At 56.0% G+C, this 25,164-nt stretch overlaps 1 protein-coding gene across 1 annotated transcript in view; it reads left to right on the top strand.

Moving 5' to 3' along the window:
- TRABD2B (TraB domain containing 2B) overlaps positions 1 to 25,164 on the top strand; it is a 209,443-nt gene that overhangs the window by 169,198 nt on the left and 15,081 nt on the right. Inside the window, exons 3-4 of the mRNA XM_077779784.1 lie at positions 4,350 to 4,496; positions 10,723 to 10,897. Of these exons, the coding sequence (XP_077635910.1) occupies positions 4,350 to 4,496; positions 10,723 to 10,897 (322 nt within the window). The remainder of the gene's footprint in view (positions 1 to 4,349; positions 4,497 to 10,722; positions 10,898 to 25,164) is intronic.

The raw sequence follows: 25,164 nt of genomic DNA, 5'->3' as shown, positions 1-25,164 counted from the left end.
TGGGTAAGTGCCAAGACCAAAGGAAGCACCAAACCCTGCCTGGGGGTCGGGGGAACCCAGAATGATGGGTTTGGATTTCAGTCTTGGCCCCACGACACTGCCTGGGCCATACTGGGAAAACCTCTTCAGTGATCTGGTCTCAGTTTTCTGTATGCAGCAGGCTCCACGGTGATTCCTGGCTGTTTCACAAGCCAGGAAAGAAGATAGGTATGGTAATGTGTGTGGGTGAATGTGGACTGGGCCAGTGCACATCCAGAAATCCAGCCCTGGTCTGCGCACCGCACAGGGTCCCAGGCCAGGCATCAGGCTTGGCTTTGCGGCTGTTCTGCCCCGAGCTTACTGTGTGGGCTTGGGTGAGCTCTGTCTTGCCCCTGTTGGGCCCCTGTCTCCTTTCCTCTTCTGTATGGTGAAGGCACAGGAAGAGATCAGTGGTTCTGAAACTGGGCTCCAGGGAACCCACGGCTTCCACAAAGAAGCACTGGGAGCCCCTCCCACAGTGGAGCATGAACTGGTGGGACTTCAGGCTCTAGCTGGTCTCCTCACATCAACCTGGGACATTTCCATTTTTATCTACTCTGCATACTGAGTTCCAAGTAAGGTTCTTTTAGAAAACAATAATAATAAAAAAGGATTCCATGGCCAAAAAAGTTTAAAAAAACCACTGGACCAGATGGCCTATAGGGGCCCTTCCAGCTCCAGTCTGGCATGGTTTGAGAAGTCGGACTCGTTTCTCCCGAGTTTTGTTTACCAGCACTTCTCCAGCTCTTACTGCATACCAGGCCTGTTCTTCGCAGCCTACGGATCGCACCACACTTAACTCACCGAAACACCGCCTGGCTTCCCAAGAGCCCCGTGATTGCGGAAGTGACGCCACGTGTCTAAGAAGGCCCAGGGGAGCCCTCTCCCCTTCGGCCGCATCTTCTGGGCACCCCAACAGGCCAGATGGTGCTGACTCTGAGGAGCCGCAGGTGCACGCAGCGGCAGGGTGTGGTCCAGGGAAGCCTGCGTGCGCCAGCCCCACCCCCACCCCCCCAGAGGCGGGAGCACTCCGGCTTGACACAGACACTTTCATGCGAGGGATGTTTCCTTAGTGACGTCCACAACAACGGGGCCACTGCTTCCTGTGACTCATCACGGCCACCGTGCTGCCATCGACACTCTGCACCAGGTGGCTGCAGACTGAGTTTCAGGGCGGTTGCCAGAGGCTGGAGAAGGCCCGGAGCGAGGGGTCTGATCTCATCCCCCGCCAGCTCATCAGGGCGAGCGCCTGGGCTGCCGCAGCCTAGCACGATCCAGCTCCCTGCCCGCAGAGACAAAAGCGGGAGGGACCCGCAGCGGTGCTCTCTGGGGGCACGGGCTTGGCCCCATCATCCATGTCAGTACTTTAAGTAGCTTATTGCATGAGCTTTTCTGTTCAGGTTATGTGTTCTGGGATCACGTGGCTGATGTCACTGGTGGGAACTTCTGCCACGTCGCAGCAGCACATCCCAAGTGCAGACAGAGGGCCAAAGTTCTAGGGGCTAGTCTGGAGGGCTTAATGAGTAGCCTTGAACTATGAAGCAACTGACCTCAGCAGGTGGCACTAGGTGGCACTAAGGTGCTAGGGAAAGGGTGGAGTGGCATCCTCGCTTTACAGGGCACCCTGCTGACAGCTGCAGATACAAAATAAGCATGATGCAAGTCTTATCTTCCAGAAGCTCAGAGCCTAATGGGAGAGCTAGGGAGCTCAATGGTGTTACAATCTGATGTTCACGTCGCGGTGGAGACAGACATGGCGGGTCACGCATCTGCCGCCGCGCTGTGCCAGCCAGCAACAGCACTGAGCTCAGGTGTCCGGACCCGGTTGCAGGTCAGCCCCTCCGGACTCAGATGGGCTTACTCGCATTATCTGTCGGCTGGACTGGGATGGCCTTGGTGGAACAGCTGAAGCAATTCGGCTCTGCCATCCTCCAGTGGGCTTGCGTGGGCTGCTGCCAGGGAAGGGGAGAGCCAAGAGGTGGCAGCAGCCATTGGTGCTTTTCAGGCCTCTGTAGTTACTCATATCCCATTGGCTATAAAGCAAGTCCAGGGTCAGACTGTTAGAATGGGAGGGAGCCCAAGAGTTCCATGGCCAAGGGCATGAATACAGGAAGAGGTTAAGATCTAGGGCCATTACAGTATCAGGCTGCCACACAAGGAGACTGTGGGGGGCCCAGGGAGGGGCCTAACTCAGCCCCCAGGCAGTCACAGAAGCTCGTGGAGAAGACATCTGAGCAGAGCCTAGTAGGCCAAGTCTGAATTTGCAAGTGGAGAGCAGAGGCAGGAGGTTTTCATGATGAGAGAGTGCTGAGTAGTTGGGTATTTGAAGACGTGAGGGCTGAGAAGGAATGAGGTCACTGACCACAGCAGTGTCCAGGTCACGGACTCACAGGCCCTACTGAAGAGCTAGGTCTTTATTCTAAGGGCAGGAGGCACGTGTGAAAGTTTTGAGCAAAAAAAAATGAGGGAAGACAATCAGATTTGTGGTTTTTAAAAAAAATTTTTTAATGTTTATGTATTTTTGAGAGAGAGACAGACAGAGTGAGAGCAGAGGAGGGGCTGCGGGAAAGGGAGACACAGATTCAAAAACAGACCCCAGGCTCTGAGCCGTCAGCACAGAGCCTGATGTGGGGCTCAAACTCACAAACTGCTTGATCATGACCTGAGCCAAAGTCAGACACCTAACTGACTGAGCCACCCAGGCGCCCCTAGATTTGTGCTTTGATAGAGAACACATTGAGGGTTGACAGAGGGAGCGGCAGATGGGCGAGATGGGGGATGTGTATTCAGGAGGGCACTCGTGATGAGCTCTGAGTGTTGGACGGAAGTGATCAATCACTGAATTTCTGAAACCAATATTGCACTGTAAGTTAACTCACTAAAATTTAAATAAATTTAGAAAAAAGGTGACCATGGCAGAAGACTATGGGAGGGGGGGAATGCTGGGGGGCTGCAGGGAGAGGATGGGTTGCAGTGGGCCCAGAGAAAGGTGCTCGGTGTGGTGAGAGGGTGGGGACTGTGGTCCAAAGAGATGATGTGCAAACAGAATGAGCAAAATCTGAGGACCGGTGGGCAGGCTAGGCCAGGCGAAAACAGGGATGGGTGGCCTGACGCTGTCTCCTGACCTTCTGCACAGGAATTGCAACAGCTTTTCCCGATATCCGTGCTAAATAACCCAAATCATGGCCCAGCTCCTCCCTTTTGTTGGCCAAAGGGGTCTGGGATAGGCTATCACATGAAGCTAGCTCCAGTCCCTTCCCCTCATGGGCTTCAGTTGCCCCATCTAAAAATGAGACTTTTTTTTTTAATTCAAGTTTATTTATTTATTTTGAAAGAGACAGAGCAAACAGGGGAGGGGCATAGAGAGAGGGAAAGAATCCCAAGCAAGCTCTACACTGTCCGTGCAGAGCCCGATGCAGGGCTTGAACCCACAAACTGTGCGATCATGACCTGAATCAAAACCAAAAGTCGGACGCTTAACCAACTGAGCCACCCAGGCGCCCCTAAAAATGGGACATTTTAGGTGATCTCTCAGGGCCCTCTTCCTTGGGTGGGCCATGTTCCGTTGGAGCTGTGGTCTTCACGTCAGAAGCAGTCAGACCACTAACGACGTACCCAGGGAGCCTGTTGCAAATACCCATCCTGGGATTCACCTTAGAGACTAACCCTGGTGTGGGGACTGGGTTTCTGATATTCTGGCAGAGCACCCCATGTGATCCCGATGCCAGGCAGGCCTGGCTAGAGTGCAGGTGTACTCCCAGGGCCTGGAGTGGTGGCCCAGAGCACAGAGGAGCTGCAGGAAGCATGCTGAGGGCCTGCAGGGGCCTGGTTCAGAGAGGCCCCGCTTGAAGGCCTTTGCCTGGAGTGAGGGCCACTCCTGGAGGGATGGGCATTGGGTTGGGCCTTGACATCTAAGTGGGTTTTCGGTTTGTTTTGTTTGTTTGTCTTGCTTTGTTTACAGTGCTCTTGGTTAAAACTTAGTCTGTACTCATTCTAGAACTTTCCTAAGCACAGGAAAAGAAAGGAGTCGAAAGAAAAACTCACCCGTCATTCTAAAACCCAGACACAACTAAGGTCTCCTGTTGCCACGTTATTAGAGAAGACGTTGCTAGCCAGAGCAGGAGCAGGGACAGTGTGGGCCGAGGACAGGAGGCGACAGCTGGCTGAGCGTGTTGTGGGGCCAAGGGACACGTTCAGGCCCCACCCGCCTTCTGTGTCTCAAGATCTGTCGCCCCACAGTCCAGCATGAGGAGGTCAGGCCTGGGGGTGTCAAGGCCCTCCACCAGGGGTCCTGAGCACGGCCCTCATCCATCTCTGTTTCCTCCGTGCAGGTGCTGTTTGCCCTGAACCAGACCCTGCTGCAGCACGAGAGTGTGCGGGCAGGGAGCCTGCAGGCCCCCTACACCACAGAGGACCTCATCAAGCACTACAACTGTGGGGACCTCAACGCCGTCATCTTCAACCATGACACATCCCAGGTGAGGCGCCCCTCCTCCCACGCCGATAGCTTTTAGGTCCCTGGTTCTGAAGGCCGGGCCCATCTGAACCCACCTAGCATTTATTAGACACCTACTACATGCCAGGTGCAAGCAGTCTCTATGCCGTGGGAAGCAGGACCTATTGGTATTCCATTTTACAGATGGGAAAACTGAGGCTCAACGAAGCAAAGAGACTTACCCAAGCCCACCCCACTTCATTGTTGCGTTCCAAAGTAATCAAAAGCAGCACTTGAGTCTGGCGTGTATGGTAGTAGCTTAACTTGTAAGAACCAGGGCCTCTGAGCAGTTTGGCATCTGGGGAAGTTAGAGCCTAGGGGGGGAAACAGCTCACGGTGAGGGCTTGAGCTGGAGTCCAGCCAGGGGCATTCTGTCTTAAGTCAAGCCCTGGAGGAAAGACTACCCCGGCTGGGCAGAGTGAGAGGCACCCTCTGGAGCTGAGTGTGACCATGCCAGGTGTCCCCTTTGCCCTCAGTAGAAATTCCAAGATGCTTCATGTAGCACTCACGTCCTTCTGGGGCTTGCCCTCTGCTGACCTTGTCACAGCCAGGTGCCCCACCACATAGACCTGGTTCTGCTGACCTGCACTGCATGCCGTTGACCCGTGTAAGCCTCTGCGCCTTTGTTCAGGCTCCTCCCTCTTCCGTTCCTACAGCTTGGCCACAGTCAATTGTTACCCCCTCTCAGAAGCCCTCCCTGACTGCCTAGGTGGAGTTAGATAGTCCCCTAGGTCCCTCTCGGCCCACTGTGCTTCCTGTCACAGTGCTTGGTTAACCATTCCTTCAAGAAGAGGCCACTTCCCCTCTCAGGACAGCGCAGCAGCTCCCCGTTTTTCTCAGTGTCCATAATGGCCTCTGTGGCCCTGGAGTCTTCCCTGACCCCTGACCCCATGTCCTCTGCCCTCCGCTCATACCCACCGCTCAAGCCGCATGGGCCTGCGTGTTGTTCCACGAGCACACTGGCGTGCTTCACCTATTCGATGGCTGTTCCCTCCGCCAGGAATGCCCTTCGCCGGGTATCACCACAGCTCACACTCATCTTAACTCAGACATCACCGTCTCCGTGAGATGAGCCCCAACTCCCCGAACTAGAATTGCAGCCTGATCCTGCTCCCACTCTCTCAACCCCTTTATTATGCTCCCCTCCCCCCACCCCACGCCATGGTCTTAATTATTTTCTCACATACTTCCATATTGTGAGTCATTGGTAAGTGATGTTGTGTTGTTTGTCCATCCCTACTAGAGCCTAAGCTCTCTGAGGACAGGCATTTGCACCTGTTTTGTTCGTCGGTATATTCTGATTGGCTAGGGCAATGCCTGGCACAGAGCAGGACTTAGTAAACAGTTGCTGAATGAATGAATGGAATTGTTTGTAAATACCAGGAACAGTGCAATGAAAAGAGATGTGGGGCAGGAGGGGGTTGCAGAGAGAGCTGCCCTCATGGGGCCGACAGTCTCCTGGGAGAGACGGGGACATTCCACAAGCAATGGCATCCAAGTGTGACCCTCGCTCCAAGGGAGAGTAGAGGGTGCAACAGGGGCCTTTGGCAGAAGCGGGAGTTTAAATGGACTCAGGGCAAGAAGGAAGGATGCCTGCAAGGTGAGAGGTCAGAGAAGAGCCTGACTTGGCCACGGACAGGAGGAAGAGGAATGTTCCAGCAGAGGCAAGAGAGGGCAGGAGGTGGGGTGTGGGTGGGGCTGGAGGTGTAGCCAGGGACCAGGCCAAGAGGTTCTGTGTGTGCAGGCCACCCTCTAGACCCCAAGCAACTCTCTCTCCCTCCCAGTGCCCAGCACAAGGCACGGCGCAGCGTGAGTACCAGGGAACGGCCGTCGAGGGAGCAAAGGCGGGTTTGTGTTGTGCTCTGTGCATTGTAGACAGTGAAGAGAAGGATCTAGAGATGCAGAGGAGGCTCAGGACTCTGAGAGCTCCGAGTCTGAGTCTGGGTGTCCAAGAGTTCTGAGCCGGAGCCCTGCCCGGTGTCATTTGCTGGGGGGAGAAAGGCTGGTGAGCTCTGTGGCCGAGGGGACCTGGGCAACACTCCAGACGGCCTGGCTATGAAGGGCTGGGCAGGACCAGGCCCTGCTCTGTTTGCGGCTGCTGCGGAGCTAAGAGAGGGCAGAACGGGGTAACTTCAGGGGATAGCGAACTCACGCTTTCTTTGAGCGTGCGTCCAGGACCACTGATGTGCCTCTGGCCGGTGAACAGCACTGGGGTCCCTGGGCGGTGCCCATACTTGAAACAGGACAGAGGGTGCAGTTGGATTGGCCCGCTCAGGTCAGAACAGCAACACAGGCCGCACTCTCCCTGCCCTCTGGGTACACAGGCAGAGGGCAACTAGACACCCCGTCCCCAGATGCAGAAAAGCCTAGAATCGGGGTAGCAAGGCTAAATCCAGTGCTCGGGTTCTGACAGAGAAAGGGCCCAGGTCACATGGGGCTGCATCTGTAGCTGGAGGCCTGGAAGGCTGTGGGAGGCCGAGGACACACGGCTGGAGGGGTGCAGTCCCTGCCTTCAGTCAGGGAAGAAGTGGTAGTGGAGCTGGGCTTGAGAACGGAGTCTACCAGGTGGGGATGAGGGGTGGGGGTGTGGGAATGTGGGGGGTCCGGGAAAGATTTGCAGAGCAGGGGGCAGAGCAGGGGGTGGGGGTGAAAATCCCTGCTGAGGGGCAGGAGCCCAGAGCCCAAGCTTGAGGGTGATGTGGTCAGAAAAACACCTCTGGCCTCAGTGCAGAAGACGACCAAGTGGCCAGTGCAGAGGAGAGGTGCAGGGCCCAGGATGGGGGGCAGGCGCTGGCGCTGGGTGCACCTCGGCCTTGATCTGTCCTGCCTCACCCCCCACCGTCCCACCTTCAGCAGCAGCTCACGTCTCAGCCTCCCGAAGCTCCCAGGTCACTTGCATCATTGATGCCCTGCAATAGCAGGGTGACCCAAAGGCCCCGTCCCCGGGAAGCCTCGTCTGAGCCCTCAGCCTGTGTTCGGTGTAGAGCGGCCATATACCTATCATCCAGACCCAGCCCTTTGGAGAGTGAAAGGTCAAGTATAATCAAGAGTCTGAATCATTAACAGGCATGGAGCAGTCTACCCTAGCCGTGAACCCAGACCGTCCTACATGAACCAGGGCTCACAGCTGTCCATTAGATGTCTACTCAACTCCCACACCCCTGTCAAGCATGGGCCCTGCAGGGCTCTGACTCCCTCTCTGGGCCGTGAGCCCCATCCAGGGCAGCAGACCCTGTCAGAAGGTGCTGCGTGGCCCCTAGCCTGACGCAGGGCCAGACCCATGGAAGGTCCTAGAAGGGGTCTGTGGGATAGACGGGCTAAACAGACGGGATGAGGCCATTGAGGCCAGTGACATCAGCAGACCTGAGCGCTTGACCACCAGACCTGACGCCGTCCTGGCCAGGGGAGCCTCTGCTGAAGGTCTGCCCCACGGCCCTACGGCCGTCCCACCTCAGACCCATGGCTCTAAGGCCCTGGGGACCTGACATGTCTTTAAAGTTCTATGGTGCGTCCTGCACTTAAACTTATCACGGGAGATTTAAGGCTCCTGACAAGTCTAATGACATCATTAATTTGTTTCCATCTCAGCCCGGGCTTCAACCCAAGTCCCATCCTTGGCCTGGAGCCAGCGCCCATCAGCGTGAAACATGCAGAGAACGTCAGGCAGCTGCCGGGCAGCCCGGGAAACCCCGGTGGCTACCCCAGCTCCTTGGTGGCTTTGACATTGAACTTTCTGGTTTTTGTCCTTGTTAAATTTTTTCAGCTCCCTAAGGAATGACTGGAGATTCATCTTTCCACAAACACACATTCATGGTCAGGAAGCAGAGGAGATGCTTGGGAGAAGGGAAGAGAAGCAGAATCCTGCCTGTATGGCTCTCTGATGGCTCTGAAGGCTTCCCTTTGTCATCTCCGGCACTACCCCTGCCCATGGCCACCCTTCCCTGTAGCCTCTGCCATCACAGGGGTGAGGCAATGAAGCCAAATCCGTCCCCAGGCTAGTTCCACAAAGCTGACACATAGTCGGGACTCTCTCTGTGCTCCGCACTGTGCTATGAAGCACTTTCTAAAACTGATCTTATTTAATCCCTCCAACAGCGTGTATTACTCCCACGTTACCAGTTTGGACACTGAGTGTCAGACAGCACGAGTAACTTGCTAGTTATAGAGGCAGCCCAACTGGTAAGTGGCCAAAGAGGGATTCCAGCCCAGGTTGTCCTGGCTGTCTGACTTCAGGGCCCGCATTCATCACCACCACCGCGCATTCATTCACTGATTGAACAAACGTTCGTTTCTTGGTATAACACCATCTCATGTTCCTTCCCACACTTGAGGAACAAAGAGGGCCATGTTTCCAGAAATAACCCTTCTGAGCCACGGCTCGTCCCCCACTCAGAAGCCTTTCCTGTAGCTGCGTCAAGTCCAAGAGTGACCTGCTTTGTCAGGGCTTCCAATCATCCCTTTCATCATTGGTGGAGGAGGTGAGAGCTTCATGCCTTCATTTATCCATTTGCCAAATAGTCCCCGGGCACCAACTCTGATTGGGCACTGGAAGGGCTGCTGTACACAGCTGTGCAGGTTGTACATTTTAGGTCACATTAGTCATATTGTTGCCTTGTCATTCCAGAACGGCGAATCAGTCCTTTATGGCAGAGAAGTCCCTCCCCTTCCACTCTGGGGAGCACCCTGGTCCTTGGCCAGCAGATATCAGAGACAGATGTCCTAGCCCTGTCCAAATCTCTGAAGGTTCAGCCTCTGCTGACGTCTCCATTTTCCTCAGAAAGAGTGTTGACAACTTGTCAGTGGCTCTAAAAGCCATACGGCTGGGCCGCATGACCTTTGGGGGCTAAGCCCTGTAGGAATTTAGTCTCCTAGTGCCATTCTCTATCTAACACTCCCATCAGTGAGCTAGGCCTCACGTTCTGTGCTTCAGCTTGAGCTGATGAAGAGAGAGAAATAGAAGAGGAGACTCCAGATGGAAGGCATCCTGAGCACAGGGCTTGGAAGTTGGAATGACAGTTAGGTGTTCTGGGGAAATAGTATATTCTGGCTCCCTGCCTCAGTTTCCTCAGTGGCCATGTCTTCTTCTCAGGCTCCACCCACAACTGGAGTCCACAGTGCTGGAAACACCTGGGCCCAGCAACCAGGCCGGAAGGACAAAATCCTGGGAAAACCCAGGAGGACTCAGTGCAGTGAGGAAGGACAGAACAACTCTATGTTCAAGGTTCCAGAAACGTCACCGGGCACCTACTTTGTGTCAGGCACTTGGGGCCCAGGAGTGACAAAGGGTGTGTCCCTGGACTCAGAGAGTTCCCTGCCTAGTTTAATAAAATGCCAGCCACATAACTGGGTGTGGATAGCTAACCCAGAGCTAAGAAATGTGGAAAGTTCCAGGGGTGTTGAATAAACCCTCATTATGGGATGAAGCCACGGTCCTGGACTTTAAGTTTTCAAGAACGGACGGAGGGATTTGGTTGTGCTCTGAGAAGTAGTGGGGCTGGGGATGGCGAGATGGTAGTGCCAACCGGGGCTCAGGCATGGGGAAAACCAGAGGCCATGACCCCTCCTGCTGCCTCTGGAGGGTGGGCTGGGCTGAACACAGTCCTTACAGCACCCGCCATCGCAGATATCCCCATCTTACACATGAGGAAACCAGAGCTCAGAAAAGTTAAGTACGTTGGCCAGAGTCACACAGTGACAGAACCAGGCCTGAATCCAGGCCAGCCTGACCCCGGGCCCTCTGACCATTCTGCTACACCAGGCAGCTCAGCCGACCCCCCGGCCCTGCTCGCTGACCTGAATTCCTTGCACACCGGGCTGGGTGCCGGAGGCAGGACAACGAGGGAGCTGAGAGCCACCGGCCTCACAGCCTTTCGCATCTGGAAGCTGAGGGCCAATCAGGTGGAGACACAGCGAGATTCGTGGGAGGCGGCAGGCCAGGGCTCACCTTCCCCGGCTGCTCCTTCGCTAGCTGTGTGACTTTGCACTTGTCCCTGGACCTTTCCACTCTGTCTGGTTTTGTTTGTGAAACTGGAATAACAATACTCCTCTCAAAGCGCTTTTGGGTTGATTAAAACCACACACAAAGTGGATAGACCCCCGCAGGGCCGTTCAATAGAGGTAAGTTGCCCGCTCGGCTGGGCTGTGTGGGTTTGCTCAACGCCATCTTGCCCCAGAGGGCACTGAAGGCAGCCTCTGTCTTGCCTTTACAGCTGCCCAGCTTCATCAACACCACCCTCCCGCCGCACGAGCAGGTGACGGCACAGGAGATCGACAGCTACTTCCGCCACGAGCTCATCCACAAGAGGAACGAGCGGATGGGGAGGAGGGTCATGGCACTTCTGCGGGAGAACGAGGACAAGATCTGCTTCTTTGCCTTCGGAGCAGGTTTGGGCCGGAGTGGGGAAGGGATTGCGTGCAGGATCCTTAAAGGCTGAGAGATGGGTGAGCCCCTCTCCTGGCCTCTGCTTCAGGAAGGAGAAGTAGAGGTCCAGAATGGAGCAGGAGAGGCCACACGGCACCAGTCTCCTGTTTCTGGCCGAGTGCTCCTTCATAACACGCCCTGTCAGCCAGAGGAGTGTCCTTGCCAAGGTCAGGACAACTTTCATCCCCCCTTCATGCCCCAGGAGGCCGTGTTGAGAGCCCAGAACCAAAGCCGGCTCCCACTGCCCGTCCAGCCTTAAGCCATCCCCGCCCCTGTCCCTGGGGAGACCCAGGGCCAAGCCCATGAGCAACGTGGGGCCAGGTGGGGAGAAGGCAGGCTCCGGCACCCCACGTCCCAACTCCAGAGCCCAGCTAGGCTGCGTGACCTTGGCACACTGCCAGCAAGGTCTCCGGCCCCTCTTCTGTGAATGGGCAGTGATAGCAAAGACCATTTGATGAATCAAAAATATCTACCTCGTGGAAGAGTTATAAAAATCAACAGTAACATTTAAATAACCTAATGGGGGGAACTCAGAATGGCAGCTACCTTCTCCATCCTCAGCAGCATCAAGAGAGTTAATACCAATTTTGTTGTCCCACTGTGGACCATGAACTTGGTCCTTCTCCTGAGAGCTCTAGCCTCTTTGTACAAAGGGAAGTCTAGATGTCAGAGCTTGCTCGGCATCTCCCTCGCTGTCCCTCCATTCTCTTCCTCCCTCCTCTCCCTCACTCCTTCTTCCTTTCCCTAAGGCTGCCTCCCATGGTGACAGCGATGTCTATGATGAGACCAGGGTATTGCATTTGCCTCCTTTGTTCGTCAGCTTTTGCTCGAGAGTCACAGCAGTAGAAATGTATTTCTTGCTCACATGGGCGCAGTCCACCGCCTACTTTGCGAGAATGAAGCCGGGGCCACCATGCCTTGGGGGGAGCCCTCACTGCCACCTTGTCTCTACTTTCCCTTCCCCGGCCCCTTGCCCGTGCACTTGCCGCCTGCTCAAGCGTCCTCGCAACCCTGTGTGAGGCCCGCCTCGCCCCGCCCTGCCATTCAACCCCATACCCTTCAAGGAAGAGCCAGGCTCCTCTGACTGTGCCTGTCCTCCCTCCTGCATGGCCCCCGTCACGGGAGAGGCTCATGGGTCAGCCCCTTGAGGCCATACCTGCAGCTGGACAGAAAGAGTCCCAGCTTGTGTTGGCACTGCTGTGGCCCGGTGTGGGCTGTGGTGGATCCCATCCCCTCTTACAGCCTCAGTTAACTCATCTGAACAGAGGTCTTCAGAAAGCGCTAGGGCCATTGATGATTCCAGGCACTATTCGAACAGTTTTCAGAGAAGAGAGGGATTCCTGTCGGAGAGTTTGGAGGTGCCAGCAGGAGTAAGACTTGTCTGGCCACATGGAGAGGGCCAGGCTACCCTCCAGGTGCAGCCTCCTGGGGACCTGGCATGAGTCAGGACAGCTCTGGGGACAGGTGCAGGAGGGGGAGTGCTCCCAGACACACCGTCTCACTCCCCGTCCGGCTGCCACCCGAGCCCTCTCCCCTTGAGCACCTGGGCAGTGTTCCCACTCCAGAGCGGCCCCCTAGGGGCTACAGGAGGGAGCTATTCGGAGGCATGCCAGCCTCCGGGCATCTCTCCAGGCCTCGGAGGGCCCTTGGTAAGCCTGATCCTTGAGAGAGTCCTGTAAGAGACCCAGCACTCCACGTGGCCTGCCAGGGTGCCAGGGTCTCCCTGCCCCACGTGTCCCAGGGCCCGGGGCCAGAGCCAGCTAGGGTCTGAGGCCAGCTCTTCCCTGTGGGTGGGGAGATGGGAAAGCCTGGAGATGAAAATCACAGTGGTGTGGGTGGCCCTGGACACTGGCCGCCTTCTCCTAAAACCCAGGTCCTTGGAGACACAAGCGTCTGCTCAGGCCCTCGGCCAGCATGTGGGCACCATGCGCTCCTCTGGCTTCTTCCCATCTCTGGGGTCCAGCTGGTCCCTGGTTCGTCCTGTTGACAGACCACTGAAATGACTCCTGTCCGTCTGCTCCATCCTTCCCCATTGCCACGGTCCCAGTCCAAGCCTCCATCAGCTCCAGCCTCCTCGGCTCCACTCAGCCTTCGCCGCCTCCAGGCCGCTCCCCACGACACAGCCAGTGCCTGCTGCTGGCTCTGTCTCCTGCCCGCTCTGCCTTGAACTCCGGGAAGGCATGCACCACATACTCCTCCTGTGTCCGAAGCACTGTGTGATAGGTGTCAAACTTGATGAGTGTATGAAGGAAAGAATGAGGGAAGGCACGAACAAGTGGATGAACGTTGGCCAGATGCTTCCTTTCTGGTCTCCTCTGGGCCTGGTAGACAGGGCAGCAGGAAAGTTGGGGCCGTGTGAGCCCCACCTTGGCTCCCGGAGACCTGCCAGCCAATAACACAAGCCCAGAGCCATGTGCAGACCTGGCTGGCAGCTGTACTAGAGGCTCCTGAAACAAACGTTCTACCCCGCACTGCACATCTACCCTTGACCTGAGAATTTCAAAGATGGATGCAGACTCCAAGCTCAAGCCTGCCCCCCTCATTCTAGCTCCAGATAGACTGAGGTCCCTGTAGGTCAAGATATGGGTCAAGTTCATGGCCAGTCAGGGAGAGAGCCAGGGCTGGACCCCAGGCCCAGGAGCTATGATCCAGGGACTCTGTTCTCACGTGCAGTCAGGGAGCCGGCTATACAGACCTGTGACGGCCGCTGTATTGGCATGGAATGTGTCCAGGCACAGTGCAGAGGGAGAAAAGTCCATGCCTCCCTCACTGCATTCTTACGGGTATGTAACTCCCGAGTCCTGCATCCTGTGGCAGCTGAAGATTTACGTGAAGCGCTAGGACAGATACCCCTGGGCAGCCTGCAACTTGCAGATGCCCTTCGGACACCCCCACTCCACTCCCCACGCTTCTGCCTGGGCGCCTCTGCAGCCCCAGCCCAGGCCTTCCTAGACCATTGGGTGCGGACTCTTGTTGCCCATCCTCTGTCTGGTCCTCAAAGAAGGCCCAGGGTCCCCCAAGGCTATGGGAAGGAGGAGGGACCCATGCCGCTGGAACTGTGCCCAACCGTCCCAGGTGTGTCTGCTCATGCAAAGGTCTCTCAGATCCAGGTGCAATGTGTATCTCTAGGAAATGCCTTAGAAAACAGAAACATAATGGTAGGCACCTCTGACCCCGCCCCAGCCTGGGCTTGCCTGGTGTCTGAGCCAAGCCCCTTCTGATGCTCTGCCATTTGAGGCCAGCCTCAGGCTCCATGGCTCCAGCTAAGGCAGGCCCGAAAGAGAGCCTCCACCTGCCCCTCCCCACCCAGTGCCATCCAGATTCTTCCTCAGCCCACCTCTGCTCCAGAATCCCTTCCTGAAAGGCCACAGGTACAGCTAGGCTTTCCAGTGCTGAGAGCAATCTGGCTGCCCCTACAGAGAGATTCAGTACAAAGAGTAAGAGCTTTGGTGTCAGGGTGCTTGTGTATAAAGTGCGGCTCTACCCCTGTCTGCGGAGAGACATCGGGAAAGCCACTTCACCTCCAAGGGCCTCAGTCTCTCGTCTGCAAAATGGGGATAATACACCTGCTTCATCAGATTGTGCTAAATATATTTGTTTTAGATCACGAATTAAAAGTCTCTACCATGGTGGAGGGACTCTTATCATAGAAGCTCCTGTGTGCCAGCCGCCACCCCAGGCTCTTAGCCTACATTACCTGCCATCTTCACAATGACACCAGGAGATGGGTTTTATGATACTCATTTTGCAGATGAAAACTAAGGTCCAGAGAGGAAGAATGGCTTCCTCAAGGCCATGCAGGCAGACCTTCAACTGGAATCCGGTTTCTCAGGTCCCTAGTCCTAGCCATTTCCTCCATACACGGAGCCCTTGCTCTAGAATTCTGGAAATGTTGATGGGTTTGTGGGAAGGGTATCTTTTTAGGCGGCACATCCCACAGAAGAGTACTCTACTTAGTGGTGTTTCTGGAGCGAGCCACAATCTGACCCCTTCTGGGGGCTGCTCGGTGGGCTCAGGGGCAGGTGGGGTGTGAACATGCGTGACAGTTCTGACCAGGCCTGGGGGACATCTGGGGGTGACATCAGACAGAAGCCCTGTCCTCCAGGAGGTGGCTGTGGCCAGTGTGCAAACCCAGGCCTTCTGGGATGGCCCAGGCCACTGCCCAGGAGAGGAATGTCCAGGGGGAGGGAAGGCCCAGTTCCTGACTACCAGCCTCAGGGACCAGCTGAGGGCCCCCCAAGATCTTGTGCATGTTCTGGATTTCTTCTGCTCTAGAAACAACTTAGGAAAATAGGTACTAGGCGGTGAGGTTTTGTTAACTAAATTTATTCAGTTTCAGGCTTAACTAATATTCTGAAATTACCTCCTTTCTACCATTCTTGAAGTTAAACATCTTTTGCTTTAAAAAAAAAAATGTGAGGCACCTGGGTGGCTCAGTCAGTTAAGTGTCCGACTTTGGCTCAGGTCATGATCTCATGGTTCATGGGTTCGAGCCCCACATTGGGTTCTGTGCTGACAGCTCAGAGCCTGGAGCCTGCTTCAGATTCTGTGCCTCCCTCTCTCTCTGCCCCTCCCCTGTTCATGCTCTGTCTCTCTCTGTCTCAACAGTAAGTAAGTGTTAAAAATTTTTAAATAAAAGTCTTAAAACAAATGATGGTGATGTGAGGCAAAGGGACCTTGCAAAGCCCTTACTTGGCAAAATAAAAATTTGTAACTTTATTGCTCGCCCTACCCACCCAGCTGTTCTTACTACCGGAGGGAATTGAGCATGCCTGAAACATGATGGAAAGAAACACAGAGGAGGGGTGAGGCCGCTCAGCGGGGAATATTACTAGCCCAGGCTTCCAAGAAGGTAGGAAGGGTGGGGCCAGAGCTCAGGTAGAAGGTCTGGCCTGGGTAGAGAAGAGCACTTCCTCATCTGTCCTGGAAGGACGGAGGAGGCTGGCAGACGAGTAATTTGCTAGTGGAAAAGTAACCTGATGGCTCTCTAATCACAGCTCTGCTCCGTAAGGTAGAAGGTGAAGGCATCGGCAGAGAAAGAGGAGGAAAGTGGGGGGTTGCTGGTTTCAAGAAAGAACACTTGATGTGAACGCAAGCAAGACTGGCCATAGAGCTGGCATGGACGGGGAGCTAAACAGCTTTCACCCCCGGGCTGGCAGACACTGATTGGTCACGATGCCCAGAGCGAGGTGGTGTAAGGGGCGATAAGACCAAGTCAGAGCTCGGCAGAGAAGAGGCCCCAATTGACTAGTGATGTCTGCGTGGACCAGGAGCCGAGCACAAGGCTGCTTTGCGTCTGCTCTGACCGCTAGGAACACAGACTGCTGACTGGCATCAAGGGCCCATGAACCCACAGTGGCCTCTCGTCACGGGTTGCACGGTTTTCTACACAACACCGAACAGCTAGGGTGTGAATGCCAGGCCTTCTCCAGGTTTTATCCTCGCACCTGCTGCTCCGTGAGCATCTTGGTGAATGTGAACCCCTCCAGGGCAGGGCCCTTACCTCCTCAGAATCACCAATAGCCAGGGGATGTTCTGCGAAGACAAGCCAGACCAAATCAGCCAGAGTCAAGTTCATTACGTTTAGTCATCGCGTTAGTCCCTCAGGCCTTGGAGGGATAGGGAGGTCTCAGTCCCAGGCACGAAAAGAAAATGACTATTTTGTCCCTAGCTCCAGGGAACTGGCCCTTCTGGAGCTGTTTACTTATCAGCCATCCTGGAATCTGGGTTAGAATAAGTAATGCAGGAGCTGGCAGAGCTGGGTTGGAGTACAAACCAGATTCAAAGGTGGACCGGATAACCACTAGGGCCCATTCCTGGCAAACCCTAGCGCCGGTGGTTACCGTACATTCCAGAATCCTAAAGAGTTCCCATCTGAATATGGTTCTACCTTCTGACATGCCAAGCCTTTCAATCCCATTGTTAAAGGGTTGGTGGCTCTAAGAACCCCGTGTTTTGCTTTGGTTTGCTTCAGTCCCTCTCTGATCCCATGGGAGGATTTTGGAGCAAAGAGCCTTCCAGCATCTGAGATCCCTCCCTGTCGGGCAGCTGCCACCTGTGCCCACGAGAAGCAGAAGTCCAGGCATAAAGTGGGATTGGAAGAGTTCTCAGGTGGGCTGTGTGAGCAGCAGACACAGGCATGGGCGCCGCTGCCTCAGGGCCCGCACACCCAGCGCCCCCAGCCCCCAGGCCGCTCCGCCTTTCTCACCCCAGCCCGAGGGCCAGCCCCTCAGCCCCGGACTCAGAAACACGCCGGGGGCTGGGGTACTTTAGTCGATTGGTGGTGAAGCCCCGGGCCCGAGAGAAGGGGTTGGATCCCAGCGTACCAAATACCAGTAATGTCTGTTTTATTCAGAACAGCAACAGTAGCTCCCTGAAGGTGGTACCATCGTGCCTGAAGGAATTTCATATGACCTCTGTGTCCTCAGTTCCTCTTGGAGGGATACAGGATGGTATTTATTATTCCATTTGACAGATGGGTAAGTCGAGGTACAGTTGGGAACTGAGAGAAACAGAACTGGAGTGAAATGTTGGTCACATATTAGACCATTCTTACTGATGGCCAATCTCCTCCCCTCAAAATGAAAAATCCAGCTGCTGCTTGGGCCCTCTGTTGTGCCGAGAGTGCCCTTTCCCTCCTGTCCCTGGGCTTCCCACCACCTCCGCCCTGCGCCCCCACAGCCCTGCAGGATTTCCTTATCATAGGCCTGCTTGTGCTGAGCACTCTGTCATCTCCCAGTCTAGAAGGGAAGGGAAGTCAGAGAAGGCTTCCTGGAGGAGGTAAGAACGAGTTAAAACTTTTCTGATGCAGGTCCAGCCACCTTCCAGCTCCTCATCATTTCCATGGCTGTCAGAACAATACCCACACCCACCTCCCTCCCACCTGGGTCCCCCACTCCATAGCCTCAGGGACAAAAGCCCCTCAGAGCTCGTCTAGGAGCATAGAAGAGCAGTCAGTCCCAGTTAGGGCCTTTGTAACCTTAAAAACAAGGGACCAGACAAACAGACAGCATACGCCCAGCCACTTTCTCCTCTCCCAGGGGAACGCCCATGGCCCGCCACATTCCTCGTGCTGGAACACGAGGCCACAGCGTCCGGAAGTGTCTCAGAGTTTCCAGCGGCGCTTCAAAGGGCCCCGCTCCCCACCATGTGCACATCTGGCCGCTGGCACGCCTGCTTGGGGTTGTGGTCCTTGGCCGCAGTCACCCTTCCGGTTTCAGCCCAGGGCAGCGGGCCAGCCAGCCAGGGGAGCACCCATCTGCTAGCCGGGCCCTAACAGGGGCCAGCCCTGCCCTCTGGAATGGGGGGAGTAAAGAATGAGGACCCATGTCCCAGGCTGGGTGTCGGTGAGCCGGGGTATATGGAATATCAGCCATGGGCTCGGCGCTCCTGCTGGGCTGTGACGAGAAGGCAGGAGACGAGAGTGGCCTAGATTAAGCGTGTATGCTCAGAGCCAGACTGTCTAAATTAGACACCTAGTGCTTCTCCATACAGGTAGTCGCCTGGGCAGGTACTTCGCTCCTCTGACGTCAGATGTCTCCTGTCTAAAACGAGCCTGAGAGTCGGGGTACCTGCACCTGTACGGGTCAGTGCCCAGGGCAGCGCCGTCCCTGGATGAGTGTGAGCTCTTGTCATTATGCCTTGAGTCCTGGGCCCTCAGGGCCCACAGTCCCTCTGGGACAGGACTGCCCCACAGGAGAGAGCAGGGCCATGGGGGGTGGGGGGGGCAGAAGTATTCTGTGGTCTCCCAGGACCCAGATTGGACAGAGGCCGCCCAGAGACCTCCAGAGCTGGCTTCAGCTCCAAGTAACAGGGAGGCTCAGGGGCAGGTTGGCCACCGGGAAGTTCTCCCAGGGTCCCGGGTGCTGTGATCCCAGGCAAGGAGCCTCTGGATGTTGTAGAGGGGTTACCCTGGCCGTGGCTCGCGCCCTGCGGTCACAGAACCATCACAGGCTGTCTCTGGGGCTCTCCCTCAGCGCCTCCTGGTGACCTCCAGCCACACTGCACAGCTCTTGCTTGGGGCTAGAGCTGTGTCAGACCCCAGGAGGAAAGGTCTCCATGTCTGACCCATCTCAGGGTCCCCAGGGCCTGGGACACGCCAGGAGCTCCCAGCAAGGGCTTGCAGAGGAGGGGCTGCTGGCTCCAGGCCCCTCAAGGTGCAGAAAGCCCCCAGGGCTTGTGTCCTCACTAATGGGGTGGGGTGCAGTCACGAGGCTTTCTCACCTCTAAATAATATTAATTGAAAGACGATCTGGTCCAAAAGGAATGAAAAGGCCCCAATTTAAAAGCCTCGGGGCTTTAAAAAGAACCAAGAGGATTGGCTTGGAGGGATGGGTCTGGGGGAGGGGGCGTGCTTCTAAGAGGAAGTACACAACAGCGGGAGGTCTTGAAGGGGACCCCCCCAAACTGGTCAACTGTCAGACAGGTGTCAGAGACCCAGAAGCAGCTCCAGCCCCTGAGGGAGCCTGCCCCGTGCCCAGGGAGCCCCAGCCTCATCAGCTGCCTCCTTATGGCGCCCTTTAAACAGACATACTCCAAGCCGTGAGCAGGCGTAGGCAAACCCCGGTTCTGCCGCCCTCCATCTGTATGACACCCGGCAAGTTCTGCTGCCTCAGTAAGATCCTAGTGAGGTCAAGTGAGACTATGAATCAAAGTGTCTAATTGAGTCTGAGTTCTGGAGAAACTGCAGGTGGGGTTGCTTTCCTTGATATTTGTACCCATCATCCCATTATTTAACAGCAGGGCCAAGCTGAGAAGCTGAAGGCTCAGGGCTCTTTGTTTCTGACATCCTGGGTTCTGGAAGTCTCCAAAGAGAAGCAGGTGTGAAGGGGGCAGAATTGGGTTCCACCCGGACACACCCAGCTCCCTGGAGGGTGTCTCATCCCCCTCTGTGCAGGCCTGACAGGCACTCACTGACTCTCTGCTTACATACCTCCAGGGATGGAACACTCACTCCCTTACCAAGGGGGACAGCTGCCTGGGAGAGTGTCCTTCAGGCCCAGCTTAGTCTTGTCCTGCCACCTGACCCTCACCACTGCCCACCTCCCCTTTCACTTTACATTCCAACAACCCAGAATCACTGGTGGTGGGCTGCATACCCACATCCTTTTTCCCTTTGTGCCTGTGCACCTGCTATGTCCTCCGTCGTGAAAGCCCTTCCTTTTCAGCCCCTTAGCCCCTGGTGGCCTCCTCGCTGCTGGGCTCTCACTGCCCTGTAAGGGTTTGCATGCCTGCTCCCCCTCCCATCCCGGCACTGTGATCTCTTCCGGGTTGGGGACCATGTGTCTCAGTTCCTGGCACAAGACTGGGTGCAGGGGAGGCGTCATCCTAGCCCTTACTGAACGGAAAATGGCTGGCTGGTGAAAGAAGAGAAAAAGGACCCAGCTCTGCTAGTTTCCCAAGCAGAGCCTCCTTGGGAGATCAGAAGCCCTGCGGTACCCCTAGTGTCCGTGCATCTCCGGGTCCCCCCATCCAGCCCTCCTGTCACACTTCCTCAGGAAAACAAACACCTCAGTCGCTTGACATCCGGCCGGCTAATCCTGGAAGCTAGATTAGCATTTGAAAGTTTCCCTTGCATTAATATCAGACAGAACATAAATACGAGCTCAGGATCCCTCCTCCAGGAGGAGAAAACATGTGTGCTGGTGGAGGGGAGCCCGTGTTACTTCGGAACCTTTGTGGGAACATCTGGTTCTCCCCTCTGCCCGGCCCCCCAACACTGTCTCGAAATCACCTTGTTAATTGGTGTATCCTTCCTGCTGAGCGCTCACACACTTTCCTCTCCGATCTGGTGAGCCCTGGAAAGGACGCACGTTGTTGACAGCCTCCTGCCCCCAAATGTGACCTCAGGATCCCTTGCAGATGCTAATGCTTCAGAGCGAATGTTCGAGAGTGTGCAGTGAGCTCGAACATCTCTGGGTGGGAGTCGGAGCTTGGCCTTTCACCAGCTGTGTGACCTAGGGCATGTCCTTCCCTCTCTCTGAGCTCTCATGTCCTTGTCTGTAAACTGTGGGGGAGCCCGGACAGGCTCCCAAAAAGGTGAAGTGAGATGACATTGGAGAAGCGCCATGTACCCAGGAGACTCACTAAGTAGGAGTTTGTGTTCAGGCTGTCAGGTGATTGAATTGTAGAGATGGAAAGACCCATGAGACCATGTAGGGCAACTGAGGCATGGAGAGGGGAAGGAAACTGCCTGAAGTCACATAGCCAGTTGGACTGTTGAGCCACGATTTCTGTCCAAACCCCAGACCAAGGTGCTTGGCTCTGCCCTACTCTGCCTTCCTATGTCGGAAGGTAAACGCGGGCTGTCAGGCTGGGGTGAGCGACGGTGAAGGCTAGATCTGGCCAATGCTCTGTTCTCTGAGCCCTGTGCCTGGTGCAGGCCTGCCTACACCTGGAAGAGGGGAGCCCTTTCTCCCACTAAAACCTGACCACGGGGCTGTGCCCACCCATGCAGAGCAGGACACCTTCCCGTTTGCATACAAATGTCCCTAAGGTGGCTCGCTGGCTATGGGCTTGGAGAGATGATCACCAAACCAGCCCCATCTCCTCTAGCCCTGCCTGCCCTCTCCCCCCTCCACGTATGTCTCTGCGATCCCACTCATTCTGGGAGTCCTAGCTACATGGGTTCCTCCTCCAGGAAGCCTTCCATGATGTTCTTAGCAGATCAGTCTCTCCTCTACCATGCGTGCCCCTTGTTTTCATTTCTGGGTTCTTTTTCTCTCTTTCTCTCCTTCTCTCTCTCTCTGTCTCTTTGTATCTCTGCCCTTGTTTTTGCCTTTTTTCTATCTCTTGCTTTCTGTTTCAGTGTCTCTCCTTTTTTCTGTTCCTCCTGATGTCTCTGTGTGTCTCTTACAGCCAGTCTCCCAGTCCTTCTCTCCTGCTCTCATCTGTCCATCTTCTCTCTGTTTCCTTGTGTCCTGGTGCTCTTTTCTTCTCCCTGTCTCTCTCTGAGAGTGTCTCTCTTCTCTCTCGGCCTCTGTAGTCTCTTCTCCCCTGCTCTCTGTCTCTGTGGCTCTGTGTGCCCTCCCCCCCCCACCGTCCTCCCTCTCTTCCCTCCTCTCGTTGTGCGTGTAGCCTCGGCAGATGAACTGGAACGTGCCTTCCTGCAGAGAGCTGGCCCGAAAGCAGCTGTCAGTACTGGAAGTCGCCGCTGAGCAGTAAGCCAGGCAGGCTCGGCCCCAGCACCGAGGGGCCCCTTTGGAGCCTTTCCACTCCTCTCTGCAGGTTCCAGGATGGGTGTGGTGACTTTTTCAGGATTTGTGACCTTGGAGGCAAGCCCGGGCCCTGTCTGCCAACCCCTGGGGACAGCACTGGGCCCCAACTCGGGCTTAGTGCAAGGCCCGAGCTCCTGGGATTGGCGGGACCCCAGGAGCATCTCCAAGAGGCCGGGTGGGGGCCACGAGGGGAGGGCATCTGTGAGCTCAAGTCTTCTGGGGATAGAATGAGATCACGGCAAGGATAGGGAGTAACGGGTTTTGTCATTCATTCATTCAACAAGCGTTCACGAAGCCACCGCTGTGTGCCAGACTTGGGCTTAGCCCTGGGACCAAGGATGAATCAGGCATGGCTCCCGCCCTCGAAAAACTCACAGTCTCCCAAGCGGCTTGCTGGGAACGCGTTCTGACAGGGGCGGCTCTGGGCTACGGGAAGACCATTCCAGCTTCAATGAGGTCACAAGGAAGACCGTCTGCCGTGGTTCAGGCAGAAGCTGCCAGTGGCCTGGGCTGGTCAAGCACGGTTAGGAGGCAGAATCAGGGGGCTCCTGGGATTCATTGGATGAGGAGATGAGGAGTCAGGACAGGGCCCATCTGATTTGGATGACAGAGCTCAGGTGAGACGCTCCCCAGAAGGGGAGGGGGCATTGGATTCTGTAGTCTCTGGCAGATGTCAGATGGAAACGTGCAATAGGCTGCTGGACAAACAGGTCTGGGCTAGGGCAGTAGGTTCAGAGAGGTCTGCACTGTATGGTGGTCACAACCCTGTGGGTGGATGATTTGTTCACAGATCATGCGTGAGAAGAAGGCGGAGGGGCCCCCACTTACTGGGCAGGAGAAAGAGGAACCCACCAAGAAGTTGGGTGCGGGGCAGTGGTCAGGCTCCAAAGAGAAGCAGGATAGTGCGGTGCCATCGTGGGGTCCTGTGACACCAAGCCCAGAGAGGGTGGCTTGTGTAGGGAGCCACATCCAGGAGGAGGGCAGACTGGTCTCCTTGCCCTGCAGGGAAGGAAGTGAAGGTGGGCGTGGCTTAGAGAAGGAAAGATGGCATTTGAAAAACCCCATGACTGATTGCTTCCAACTTCTCCAAGTAGGAGAAGCCTTCTGGCCAAGGTCTTAAGCAGCGCAGTAAGGGCTGGTACCACTGAGGCTGAGGGAACGGAGGGGCACTGACTGGACGCTGAGACGCTGTCAGGTGGTGCCCGGGGTCCAGCCACAGCTGTGTAAGGCTCGGCCCTTCCGAACACGCCCTCCGCCAGCTCCAGGAGCGTTCCCTTCGCAGTGGCCAAATGCCCTCTGTAGATACTCCGTGCTGCTCCAGAAGAGCCTAACGCAGCCTGCTTCCCCTGGTGGCTCCTGACATCCTCCGGGGGGACCAGCGCTGCGCTTGGGGGCCCTGGCCTTTAAAGGGTCTCCGTGGAAGCAGGGGAGGAACCGCCTCTGCTGCCCAGCAGTGAGTTCCAAGCATCCACTGCCAGGGAGTTCCTGCCACCCGTGTGTCCAAGGCCACCACACCCAGGCCCCCTGCCGGCTCCATCACACTCTGGGGGCAGGTACCAGTAGGATGACTCTGTGGCCCCACTGGGGACTGGCTTAGCTCATCACTTGAGAGTGCACGCTGGGCTTTTCCGAAGGCCATTCACTCTTCCTGCGTCGTTAGGATCTTACAGCCCTACCGGAGGGATAATACCCGTTTGACACACTGGCAGACTGAAGCCGGGACAGAGAAGCCACTTGTTCAGGAGATTCACAGCCCTGACAGGAGCTTGGGTCTCTGTCCTCGATGGGACTGGGTCAAGGCCGGAGCCCCGGGAGGTCCTGTTTATGCCTGTGTTGTCTGTGTGACATCTATAGCCAGCTTCCCAAATGAGCCTCACGTATCGCCTGGCCTCACACGTGCTGTTCCCCTTGTCTGCAACACCCCCCAGCCTGTGCCCAATTCTCATCCTCACCTGGCTAATTCTTTTTTCTTAATGTTTATTGATTTTTGAGAGAGAGAGAGAAAGATGGGAGGCGGGGGTGGGGGAGGGGCAGAGAGAGAGGGAGATAACAGAATCTGAAGCAGCCAAGAACCTGACACTGAGCTTGAATTCAAGGACTGTGAGATCATGACCTGAGCCAAAGTCAGACGCTCAACTGACTGAGCCACCCAGGCGCCCCTCACCTGGCTAATTCTTATCCCACCCTTCAGCTAGCAGTGCCTTCTCCAGGAAGTCTTCCCTGATTTGAGGTTGTGCTTCCCTCTGCCTAGTACTTAACCCAGATCCGAAGACTTTGATTCTCGAGACTGAGTGGCTGGAACAGGCCCCTGTGTGTTCACCGCTGGCTAGCACTAGATCTGCACTCCCTCAGTGTTTGTCAGATTAATGCACTGAATAGGTAAAGGGAGGGAGAGAGGGAGGAAGGGAGGGGTCTCTGAAGTCAAACAAAAGCCTTCTCCATAGAGCCCGAGAGCCGCGGGCGCCGGCGCGTCCCTCCCGTGTACACAGAGACACCAGGAGCATCCGAGCATAATGGATTTGCCCGAGGTCTCAGAGTGAGCGTGATGGGTCCTGGACCAGAACCCGGGTCTCTCACGCCCTGACCAGTGTCTTTTGCAGTGGTTCCAAGGTGGATTTCAGGGACAGAGGCAGGCCAGTGAGGGACACGAAGCCAGCCCAGAGGTATGCAGCCTCGCCCTCTGTCCACCCTCTGCGGTCCCAGCCTCTCGCCTCCTCCATGTAGGAGCCTCTGGGTTCCCGCACAGCCTGTCCACTGTCTGTTCTCCTCAGACCTCCCCGGGGCTGTCAGCATGCTGACCATCTGGCTTCCCACCTGTCACCACCTGCCATAGGCAATTAGAGTAATGGTATGGGGGTTCCCCCAGGTTCTGGGATGACTGGGAAGCGTGCTGCCCACGTGAGTGGGGCCGCAGGGCAGGCACATGGCTAGGAAGCTGCAAGGGGCCACTGCCACTCTGCCCACATTGAACAGGCGGGGACACTGAGGCCCGGGGAGGAAGAGAGGCTTGCCAG

This window comes from Crocuta crocuta, unplaced genomic scaffold (assembly GCF_008692635.1).
Source record: "Crocuta crocuta isolate KB4526 unplaced genomic scaffold, BGI_CrCroc_1.0 scaffold168, whole genome shotgun sequence".
In the NCBI taxonomy this organism is placed as follows: Eukaryota; Metazoa; Chordata; class Mammalia; order Carnivora; family Hyaenidae; genus Crocuta; species Crocuta crocuta.
This window is presented reverse-complemented; position numbering and strand designations above follow the sequence as displayed.